The following is a 12,585-nucleotide window of genomic DNA, read 5'->3' as shown; positions in this document are numbered from 1 at the left end:
AAGTGTGAGTCTCTGCGCTTCGCATGTGGAAGATGCTCAGGAGATGCCAGCTCTATTCTCTTCCTGCCTAGTTGATTGTATGGGGAAGTTCTTCCTGCTACTGACTCTTACTTCTGCTCAACTGAAAAGCAATTAGTGGGGGAAATCGAGCCTCTCTGACATGAGGACAAGAACATAATATGTAAATGTTTGACCTGCGGACAATTATTCTGGGAGCTACTGTTACACCATGTGGCAGTGTTATGCAGCATGAAATGCCCAGACTCTAGAACCAGTTGCTAGGGACCTGCCACACGTCTTGACTCTGTGAATCTGGTCAACCTCCCCAGATGGCAATGTTCTTATCTGTAAAATTGAGACAATAATAGAACCTACCTTGCAGGGTTTGCATTAGTAATGACTCATTAAATTAACCACCACAGGGTGCCTGTGAGGGACGATGATGACGACAGTGACAACAGCTAACAAACAGCCAGGGAGCCCTTATCAGGCACTAGGCACTGTTACCAGCTCTAAACATAGATTAATTTGGCTTTAATTCTCATGTCAACCTTATGAGTTATGTTTATCATCAGCCCATTTTATAGCACAATTAGGCTAATTGATTTGCCCAACATCACATAGCTTATAAGTGATAAAATCAGAACTCAAACCTAGTGAGGATCCAGACTCCACACTCCTAACAACCACCTATCTATTCTTGTGATACGATATACATTGTGCTTATAACACATGTTTCTATGTCTGCCTGGACACAGAAAATGCTTTGCAGCCAGTAAATGTGAGCTGTTACCATTAAAAAGCTAGATCTAGAGTTTATTAACCATTTTTAAATTGAATAATTGTCTATATTATACCAGTAAACTAAAGATGATTATGTTGGTCAATGCCCTCACTTAACATCATCTATAGGTGGAGACTTTAAGTGAAAAAACACATAACAAAACCAGTTTACCATAGGCTAATTGATTTAAACAAGAGCTAAGTTCCTATGGCATATTTCTAGTCACAAAAACATCACCAAGCTTCTAAATACCCAAAACACTTCTATAGTAAACATTGAAGTAAATGTGAGCTATATATTCTGACTCTTCCTGATTCAGTTTTACATGATCTCACTCATTACGTGGAATCTAATAAACAAAATGGACTGAGGAACAAAATAAATCCAGAGACATAGAAGCATGGAACAGACCGAGGGATCTCGGTGGGAAGGCGGAGGTGGGGGAGTGGGTGGGGAGAGATTAATCAAAGAACTTATATGTATACAGTATATGCATAACCCATGGACACAGACAACACTGTGGGGAAGGCCTGGGGGGGAAAGATGCAGGGTGGAGGGGATCAATGGTGGAAAAAGGGGGACATCTATAATACTTTCAATAATAAAGATAAATTTTAAAAAGAAAAAAGAAAGATGAAGAAAAAACATGTAAGATCACTATCTTTCAACCTGCTTACTCCAGTATGGGGTCATGGGTGGCCAGAGCCTCTCCCAGCAACTCAGGGAACCAGACAGGAACCCACCCTGGACAGGATGCCCCTCCATCACAGGGACACTCACACCCACGCATACACTCACTCAGACTGGGACAACGGAGACCCGCCAATTCACGTCACATGCACATCTTTGGGATGTGGGAGTAAACCAGAGTCCCCAGAAAAACTCCACAAAACAGTAAACTTATTATATAAAGTGTACTCTACTATTTTGTATTCTACCTTATTTTAAAATAATGGTGGTTACCATCCACTTTCATGGGTCCCTATAGGATCTAGCACAGTCCCTGGCTCAAGAAATATCAGTGAATCTAGGTATTTGGCACATTAAGAAAAGAGTTTTTCCAAAAAATATGAAAACACTAATTCATAAAGATATCTGCATCCCTATGTTCACTGCAGCACTATTTAGAACAGCCAAGACAGGGCAACAACTGACGTGTCCACTGACGGATGAATGAATAAAGAAGGTGTGGTACATACATACACTGGAACATGACTCAGCCATAAAAAAAGATGAAATACTGCCCTTTGCAGTAACATAGATCTTGAGAGTATTACGCTAAGTGAAATAAATCACCCAGAAAAAGAGCCAAACCCATATGATTTCACTCGTATGAACAAATGAACAAAACAAACAAGAAACTCATAGATACGGAAAACAGAATGGTGGTTAACAGAGGAAGAGGGATGGGGGAGGGTAGAGGGGTCAAACACATGGCAACAGAAGGAATCTAGACTTTGGAGGTTGAGCATGCAATAGAGTATACAAATTTTGAATTAAAATATTGTACACCTGAAATTTATAAAATGTTAACCAATATTACCTCAGTAAATTTAATTTTTAAAAAAATAAAGAAAAGGGTTTTCAGGTAAAGGTTTGACATTTAAAATATACAATTTTAAATACATTTAAAATATACAATTATTATTTGGTTAAAAGGTCACTAAATAGAGGGAAAACAATGGAATAACAGAGCATGAGGGAATCTTGTGGGTTTTTGTTTTTTTTTTACTGTACTGTACACAGTTCTTGGCTTTTCAACAGAAGATAGAAAGTATGGAAATAATTCAGGTTGGAGCTTCACATAAGATCAATCATTTAGAAAGTGAGATGTATCTGGAAAGTTACAAGAGAGTGGGTCTTTTAAAAATGAATGCATAAGGTTACAGAATGAGTTAAAAGTGTACTTAGCCAGAGAAGGGTAAATAAAACTTAGATTAATACCATAAAGGATTTTAGAGACTGACTAGCCCAAATCCCTCCTTTCTTCAGGTGAGGTCCAAAGTGATTCTCACAAGGTCTTGGTTAATTAATGTCAAAGTCAAAATGCTGAAGCAGGCATCCTGCCTCCCACAAGTATGCTTTTTCCCCCCTAGTCTAGGACACAGGAATCCAATGTAAAATGAAGTAATGAGAGATTTAACATGGGAAACAAGGAGTTTCCTGAATCTGAACATTTTAATTACTCTCACTTTCCAAATAATTCACTAGCAATTCAACCGTACAGGAGATGATGGGCTGTGTCCTCTAAGACACAAAACACACCAGGATAGAACATAAGCCATTCAACATGCATTGGAAAGTGGACATGCTGATATTAGAAGAAATGAACAGCCCAATCTTATTAGATTTGGTGGTAGTGGGGAGGAATAAAACCTCACATCCTTGCTGGCCTCTGAAAGATGGGCTTCAGGAAGAGGCAGGTCACCTCTTAGCAGATGCTGCTGAGAGTGGTGAAGCCTCCCCAGCTTTCAGCAGCACCTCCGAGCTTCCTGCCCAGACAGCCACTGCCTCCAGCCCCACACCATCCATCTTCCCAGGAAAGGCCTTCTCTCAGCTATTTACAACTCAAAAGGCAGTGTTTCTGGAGACACTCAGCAAAAAGCCTATCGCCAGTTCAATAACTAAGAATGCTTTCGTAATAAAGACAGACATGATTCTGTGTCTTGAAACCTACATTTAAAAACAAGATAACCTCTTCAGGGGTAATATAAAGTGGTTCTGGAGTGAACACCTTGACAACATGTAGAGTTCCTCTTATGCTTTCTACAATTTTGCAATTTTTTCCTGTTAGTTTTGCTGTTTTAAGAAAATCTAAGCCTTTATATACAGTTGCCCTTCTAATCCAGAGTCCTCTTTGAGAATGAAATATTATCATCCTCTCCACTCGTCCATGGCTCTGAAGATAAATTAAAAACCCTTCATGCGGCCATAAAGCCCTAAGTGACCAGGCCCCTGTTCCTTGCTAGGTTCCTTCTGTGCCTCTCACCTTCCTTTGCTCTGAGCTCCGGACTCACTGGCTCTTGGGCCACCCCCTGGAGAAGCCACATTCCTTTGAGTCTTGACGCTCTCCTCCCAAGTCCTTGGCACTCTGCTACTCAGCTTCACATTTCCACCTCAACATCACTTTCTCAGAGAATCCTTTTTTGGTTAGACTTGGTCAGATCCACTGAGGATGACAAAGTTTCCTTGGAGACGTGTATCACAACTATAATTAAATACCTTATTGTGTAATAGTTCCTAATTCCTTGACTAGAGTGTAACCTCTGTGAGAACAGAAGGCACTTGTTTTGTTCCTGGCTGTCCTCTCAGCATCACAGAGACAGCAGGCTCTCCATAAATATTTTTGAAAAATGTATGAATGAAATTTAGATTGGGGGGGGGGGGAAGATGAGTAAACATTTGCTTTACAAAATATGTTTTCTAAAGAAATTCTCAATAAAACTGATTTTCCCACAAGTTTCGTGTTTCAAATGTGACTGAACAAAATTCGTTTCATATGCATATTCAGGAAATTGCATAAAATAAAATATATGCAAGTACAGAATTAATGAATATCTAGAGAAGGTTACAAGCTTACAGAACAACATAAGAAAAAATAAAAAAGCATTGAGATGTTCTTTGTGTGATCTTCACGCATTGCTATGTCTCAGTGATTTTTACCAGATTAAATTTTAATCCAATGTCCCAAAGGTTGTTTAGCTTTTCTTCTTTTGGAAAATGTCTTCTAAAAGTGACAATAGGCTCATATTTTGTTGATAGAAAGGAGTATCATAGCTTGTATGGTTCTGACATTATGAACATGAAGAAAGCCAGGAGGAAATGAGATGAGCCAGGTTGTAATATTGAATTTTCATCTGGTAGCATCTTACTTAGACAAAGACCTCTAACACATCTGTAAAATACATTCTGGTGAGGAATGGAAGTCAGGAAATGACTGCTTATATCAAATACAGGGAGTTAGAGGCTTACTTATTTGTACTAAAAGAACTGCCTCCAGCTTAAATGGAAAATTTAAAATTATTAATGATGATAATTGTGATCCATTTTAATTCGATTTTCCCTAGTGAAAGGTTTTTATTTGAGGCCATATAATAAAATACTAAATTGGAAACTTGTTGCTGGTGATAAATTGTTTTTTATAGTTACCTAAAAATTACTTAATCACATCAATCTCTCCCAGAAGTCAACCCTGAATTTACATAAAAAGATGAGGCAGCAAGGATATTACTAGTTTCCTTGGGTAATAAAGGGACATTTTCATAAATCCCTTCCTTCATAGCTTTTTCTGTGGGGGCAGAGGGGTCCAGCCTAACTAAAGAGAAATCCAGCTTTTACCTTCTAAATCACATGGTTTGGCTAACATAACTGATAACACAGAACTTTGAGCTAAAATCAACAACATGAAATTCCGTGTGATTAAATGTAAGGCTTGTATAAATTTTTATAAAGATTTTTTTAAAGATTGTGAACTATATCATATATAGAGAAGTATATTTTAAATGTATAGTTTAAGGAATCATCATGGAATGAGTCCCTGTGGGCTCATCAAGTCTAAGAAATAAAGTATTACCAATACTTTAGAAGTTCCCTGTATGTCTCCCCAAGCTCACCCCCCCCTTTTTTTTAAAAATCCTCACTTGAGGATAGGGAGAGGGAGAGAGGAACTTTGATGTGAGAAACATTGATAAGTTGCTTCCTGAATGCACCCCGACTGGGGGCCAAACCCGCAACCTTTCGGCCTGTGGCATGACGCTCCAACCGACTGAGCCACACCTGCCAGGGCCCTTATTCTCCTTCTGAGATCACCATTTCTTTGATTTTCTTTACGTGTTTACCATATGTATATATTCTTTAAAAATGTGTTAGTTTAAAAAAAATTTGAGTAACAAGCATAAATCTTCTTGTACAAAGAAAAGGCAAACCTCTCCCTGTTAGAAAAAAGTGCCCAGGAACTACCTAGGGGCATAAAACTGGCTTCAACTTCCCTGTTTACAAAAGCCCCACAGAGGTAATCAGTGGGCAAGGTCACGAGTGAGTCCTGGGAAATATAAAGCTCAATGGGGACACCTGGTGGGATTAAGTGTGGGCAGGAGTTGGTGGCGTGGGTATCTCCATACTTATTTTTAAGTTCAACATGGCCAACTCCCAGATCTCAACACCAGATCAAATCAGAACACTTGTGTTCAGTGATCACAGCTGATCCAGGAGGCAGAGTATGGAGGGGAAAGCAGGCCAGGCCAAGCAGAGGCAAGAATTTGGCTCAGGCTTACCACCCTACCATTCTGTCACCAGGGCAAAACACGGAGCAGTGGCAATGAGCTCTTAGTGATGAAAGCCAGCATGTATCTGTCTCTTGAGTCACACTGATCCAATCTGGGCTTGTCCCCCATTCCTGACATACAGCTACTACCCTCCTGGAGGTTCCCTTTGCCTCTCGCTTGAGTTCCTGCTTCAATACCCACACCTTGCTCTTTTCGGATGAACTCTCTTGCTGTGGTGAAGCACACCCTACATAAAGGGTTGTGGATGAAAGTCTTAGAGACCTTGCAAAACTGAAAAATCTTGACTACATCTTCATATTGAATAGATTTCCCTGGGTATACAATTCTTAGAGTTACTTTTACTTCATAATTTTGAAGGTTTTGCTTAATTGTCTCTTTGTGTCTAGTATGACCGCTGAGAAGTCCTAAGGCATCCTGATCTTGTTAGTATGTATATGCCTTCATGTTTTCTCCCTGGACACTGGCAGAATCATCTCCTTGGCCTGGATACTCTGAATTCACAACAATGCACACTGCTGTGAATTTATTTTCCTTTCAATCTGGAAACTGATATCCTTCAGTTTGGGGAATTTAAAATAAAATATTTCATCAACAATCACCCCCCTTCTTTGTTCTCTCCTGGAATCTCAATTATGCATGTCTAGTCTATCTGGCAGGTTCTCTTGTGTCTCTAACATTCTCACCTTTTCTCTTATAACGCTTCTCTCAGTCTTTTTGGTTTACTCTGTGGTACATTTCCTCTACTTTTTTTTTTTTTTTTAACCAACTTTTTCATTCTAAGAACTTTTTGTTTTGTAAACGTTTCTCCCTTCCTCCTCCCTTCTTATTGCTTTTTATTTTTATTCTTAGATGCTCTGATTTTCTAGTCTGTCTGAGGAGAGAAGCATTGCTTGTTTTCTTCTATATTGTCTAAAATAGAGATTTCTCCAGATGTCTTTCACTTTTCTGATCTGAGATGGTTAGGAGTTGCTTAGAAGCTCTGAGCTCGAGAGAGGAGCTTTGGCCTTCCCATTAGCATAATCTACATGGCCTCTTTTCTGGAGAAACTCCCATACCATTATGTATAGATCTTTTTTTTTCTCTTGGGATGTTTAATTGCCCAGAAAAGAGTCTTTCAGTCTCTGCCAGGAGAGAAAGAGTTGCCATGCCAGCCTTCTAGAAGGGTATGCAGAAAGAAGACTGGAGGTAGGAGCATTCGGAATTTAAAATTCTAAGAGTCTCTCAATTTTCTTTTTGGTACACACTCACATGGGCCTTTCTCATCTCTCCCCAGAGATTTAACCAAAATTTCTTGGTTCATGGAATGCTAAGTGTCTCTGCAATGGTTTTAGGTGTCCCAAAGCAAAATATATACCTAATAGATTCATTTTTTAAGTAGTTATCTTCAGAGAACTTAAGTATTTAGGTCTTAAAAAGTTAGTTACTGTTTGAAAAAAAAAGGACACATAAATTGAAAGAAAATGCTTATTATTTTATTCCTAAATAACCACAATTACTTTCTAATAGGTGTGTGAATGTGTTGAATTCTGCACCACCTTCTGCGAATCAGAATGAACACAGGTAGCCTCACTTCACGTTCTACACTGATTTTCATGTGGTACTTACTTTTTACCACATACATATAAAAACAATCTCAGTTTTACAAAGGTATGATGTCATAGGAAAGAACGTAGTGATCTAACGCTGAAACTCTGAACTATTTCAAACTAGTAGTTATATCTATCAGATATCGAGTATCATGTGTTCGCATGAGAAATTTCAAATCTTACAGCCCCTCCATCAGTTCGGCGTGGCATCCCAGGGCACCCTGTCACACAGTTTGGGAACCAAAGTTTTTACAAAGCCCACTTTTGTTTAATCCACCATGTTAACCTGGATTTGAATTAAGTTTTTCACTGTGTACAATCCACTGGACTCTCAACAAACATCCTGCAACTCAGCACCTGAGTACATTTATCAAAATATAATTTACTTCACATTCTGAATCACAGAATCAAAACATCTTGAAAACACGAGAGCCAGAATGATGGGTCGCACTGGTTAGCGGAGATTCACATTGAGAGCAGGAGACACCATACTTTCATATGTGTAATTCCCCAACCAGTGAGATACTTTTTTGTATTTTCAATTTGCATGCTGTTAGACAATGCTATAAAAGTAACTCAATATAGTCTGTGGTTGTTTTCAGACAGCTGAGTAAGGGCCTGAGTATTAACAGCTGTCAAAAGAGTCTTCTGTGCTCCCTGCCCACACCATCCCCCCAGACTAGTCTACGAAGGATCCAATCAGTGAAAAGTCAGAATGTCAAAGAAGAAGCCCAGAGCAGGTAATATGACAAACGGATGTTGGTCTTAAGTAAGCTGACTAGCTATTAATTCCCAAAACAGTCTGAAAAGATTTGTGATGCAAGTTGACTTCTGTCTAGACAGAAAAGGGGGTGTAAAACATATAAGACAGATGCAACACAGTAGTGACAAGAAAAACCTGTTTCAGTTGCACACAAATGCACTGGGAGGGAATTTGCTAGTTCTTTCTTTATCTAAATATCTAATCCCTAGTGGGGCTACATCCAGGTACTAGTGAATTTCAATTTTATTTCTAGAGCTTTAAAACATCTTACACATAAATAAGGGGGGAAGAGGAAGGGGGGAGATAGAGCGAGAGAGAGAGAGACTGAACGCCTGCGATCGAGGAGAGAGCAAGAGTGATGTGTCAGAGGAAGAGAAGAGAGGGTAATAAAATCCGAATGCTTAAATATGTTCCTGAATTTCAAAGACTATTTGTGTTTTAGCATTTGGAAAACATCACTGACCTAGTCCTATAAAATTTATCTCTTGCCTCAGATGCATCGCAGTCACGTCTGTTTTTCCCCTTTCCACATAACTGCGGCTAAAGAACAACAATCGGGGAAGCCAGTTCCTATGTGTATCTTATACAGGGGAACAGTTCAGTGGGCTACTGGATGTAACAGTCAATCAGGTCATTTAAGGAAAATAAACAGTTCAATATGTATTTTGTTTTCCCTCGGCAATGCCAATGGTCAACTACAAGGTCAATGTAAGGAAAACATTTGGCTACTAGTAAAAGAATCATAGTCATACCTAGTTTTGTCAGGCACGCCAAAACATTGTTTAAATACAAACACGTTTCAACATTTGCTTCTTCTGAGGCTCTTATAACAACTCACATAAAGAGTCGCTGGAGAGTCAATCATGGGTTTAAAGTTTTTTTGTTGGTGTTTGAAAAACGTGATCATGGATTTAACACTACATGCCAGCCGCAGGTTTCCTGAAGCAGAACATTTTAATGCCCACGATACAAGAGAAAGGAGCAATTCTAATAGTGAGTGGTAAATATAATTGTGGCAAAATTATCTAAGGTGAGGGAAAACTAGTTGCGTTTGTTTTTAATAGCTCCTACAGTATATATATATTTTTTTTATTGTATGGACAGATTTGCTTAAAATATTTCTCTACCAAGAAACAGTTGTTTGCAGCAATGCTATTATTGTGGTTGGAATGGAGGAGCCTGTTTTCTGAAATGCTTTCAGATCTAACAAAGGGGAAAAGAAAAGCGAGTTCCATGAACATGGGGAGGAAAGACTGTTTAATATACTATTAGGGCACGTGGTTTAAAAGGAAGGTCTTCCATAGCTTTCTTCATGATCTTGCCACGTTTAACCAAAATGCATTTTGGTAAGCTCTAGTGGTCATATTATTCCAGGAAGCTACTGAGGACTAATTTTATTAAAGAATTCATGATCAAAACTATATTCTAGAAGCAAAACAGCAAACCATAACCAAAACAGGAGTATATGTGGTGTGAAGTAAGGGAGCACAGGATGGAGGAGGGGGTGGTAGGAGATGCTTCTATTCTCTCTCCTCACCCAAATTTATTCCTGCTTAGCCAGTATATTGAGTGTTTTTGACTTTCAAACATGTACATACTCAAAAACTAAACTATGCAGTTTCTAACAAGTGTTTTGAACTTTTGGATGATGGTTAGTTTATGCTTTTCGAGCACAGATCATGGCAGACATTTCATAAATTGTCGCCGCGTCTGAGGCAAGGACAATGGTGAACACCATGCTGAAAGCAAGTCGCATGAATTCACTCCGAATTCAAAACTGCAACATCAAAAGCAGTCTTAATCCTTGTTTTTAGAATTTTTGACCCAAGATTTTAGCTCTATTTGTACATAAAGCACCAGAAGACATAAATTGTTCCATGGATTTGTTCATATAAACATTCTTACAGATAAAAGAGATATTTGCTGCCTATTTCTCTCCCCCCCCCCTCTCTCTAAATGCAAAAGACATGCCCTAACTCCCTCTAGGATTTCCATATTATCTCAGGCAGTAGACTGAGTCTCAGAAGTTCCATGTATCAGGGAGCATTATGCCATTTTATACAAAGATGTATCACAGAGAAAACACAAAACTGTGTATTTCCATGGCTTGGAATGTGACTACAGTATTTGATGTGGTGACTGACACATTCAGTCGGGTGGCATGCTCTAGTTGTGACGCATGACAACAAGGTACCAGATCAACTCCAGCTGTTCCCTAAGGATGCTACTCAGCATCCCTTAAACTCTGGATCTTAACAGAATCACACGCCACTTTCAATGACCCAATACTCAGAAGTGAGGGGTTCAGGACTGAGCTGCAGTAGCCCACAGAAAACCTTCAAGGTCTCAAAGAAGGGACAGAGCCAGGTCTAGGCTCCTGAGGGACACATGGCAGGGAGGCTCTGCTTGATACTGAAGGAGAGGCACACATCTGATTGTCTACCTTTTGGCAAAAAGTAAAAGCAGTGACTGCCTGCCGATGGGGAAAATAAAAGAAAGTGGTCCCAAGGAGAATGAACTACCCAGACAAACATTTTTGTTCCCTTTATAAACATCATTTCAGTCCATGAGGAGATGAAAATATATAAAAAGTTTGAGGCAACAGAAAAGTTGGACCCAATGCTTCTGGTTAACATAGCACTCTGATGAGGTCAAATGACCCGGTAATTAAGCGAGATGCTAGGTTAAGATGACTTTCTTCCTGCTTGTAGGGTAATAAAATTTTACGGCTTGGGGCACATAAATGAGAAATGCCTGGCAGTCAGTGTTGCTTCTATCTTGGGGCTACTCTCATGCGAGACACATCTCTACGCCGGGGAGTCTGGTTGCTCGTGGGCTTTGGTCAGCAGAAGTATGCAGCAGACTGCTCTCGTCTACTGGAATTTTAGGAGGATGTTTTTTCATCATTAGCTTGGTTGGCTTTTGGAGTATAAAAGACTATATTTTAAAAAGCCTTAAGTCACTGAGCTTGACCTTCTTGTCTGAATGGAACTTAATGTTTTACTAATAAAGAAGTTGATGTAAAATGCAGTGTACAGACCCCACGATAAAGAAGATATTGTCTTTAAGGGGGTTTCACATTTCCAGGGAACTGCTTATGGCTTTGAAACAGAAACAAAGAACTATTGAAACCCCAAAGATACATTACCAAAGGAAAAAAGAAAAGAAAAAGCTTCTTACCAGGTTCAGCGGTAGATCTGGGTTCTGTTTGCCACATGAGGAAAAAAGTAAATAAAAATGTTGTATTAGAATAGGGTTCCATTAATAATAAACCTACCTCTCTTTTCCTACTGCCTTGTCTAGGGCATGTCTGCCGAAATGTCAGACAAACTCCCTAACACCAAAGCGATCAAGCGATAGATCAATTTCTATTTCTACAAATACAAAAACTCGAATCCCAGTAACAGCTTACACTAGGGAGTACTAGGGAGTTACTTAAACTGCAGTGCCCAGGAGGTCTTATAGGAGCTTGTAGGCCTCTTTGAAAACAGAAATCAATTCATCCAAATGGCTAAACCCTTGTTGCTTTTCCTGAAGCCTGAGAGGAGACGATGGTTGGATTTGGGAGAAGGGGCAGCTTCCCTTACTTTTCTGTAGAATTCGGAAGTCTGGGGAGTCCTGGATTTCACTCCCTTGTCGGAACCACTTGACCTGCAGAGGGGGTGCTCCTCGAACCCGGCACTCCAGCACCACCACCTGGCCCTCAGACGCCGCGATGTTTTGCAGTTCCTGGAATTCAAGAAACACACTGCCCATCAGGCTTTGGTGTGTTCTTACACGATCTCACAACAGAGAATAAAACTTCCAAATCTCAGAGAGAGAGAGAGAGAGAGAGAGAGAGAGAGAGAGAGAAAGCAAAACTGGCATCATAAAAGAAGGATCGCTGACTCAGATGAAGATAAACACCTTGAAACCCGTTCGTTGTCGCCAGCTTGTCATAATCGCCGTGTAATGAAATGAGCGGGGCTTACCACTGGGCCTGCAGAAACGCTGCACCTGCCTGCAAACATATTGCCTCTTTTTGTACTTACGGAATTTTACAGTAACAGCTGTTGCCTTTCTTTATCTACATTTAAGAGTAAGCTGGTGGAATGCAAACTTCTTAAAACAATTACACACCATATGAATGCAGATTCCTATGAAAACCAGACAGGATGAAAAAAAAGA

The 12,585-nt window shown here is 39.7% G+C and overlaps 1 protein-coding gene across 2 annotated transcripts in view; it reads right to left on the bottom strand.

Moving 5' to 3' along the window:
• Window positions 1–12,585, bottom strand: part of PALLD (palladin, cytoskeletal associated protein) — a 345,943-nt gene that overhangs the window by 174,592 nt on the left and 158,766 nt on the right. For both annotated transcript variants that reach the window (XM_081135630.1, XM_081135631.1), the window contains 2 exons: window positions 12,006–12,147; window positions 11,599–11,622 (listed from right to left, as the gene is read on the bottom strand). In XM_081135630.1, coding sequence (XP_080991756.1) covers window positions 11,599–11,622; window positions 12,006–12,147 — 166 coding nt within the window. The remainder of the gene's footprint in view (window positions 1–11,598; window positions 11,623–12,005; window positions 12,148–12,585) is intronic.

This window comes from Miniopterus schreibersii (genome assembly GCF_964146895.1).
Source record: "Miniopterus schreibersii genome assembly, chromosome: 4".
Classification (NCBI taxonomy): Eukaryota; Metazoa; Chordata; class Mammalia; order Chiroptera; family Miniopteridae; genus Miniopterus; species Miniopterus schreibersii.
The sequence above is the reverse complement of the archived record's forward strand: the minus strand, read 5'-3'. Positions and strand labels throughout refer to the sequence as shown.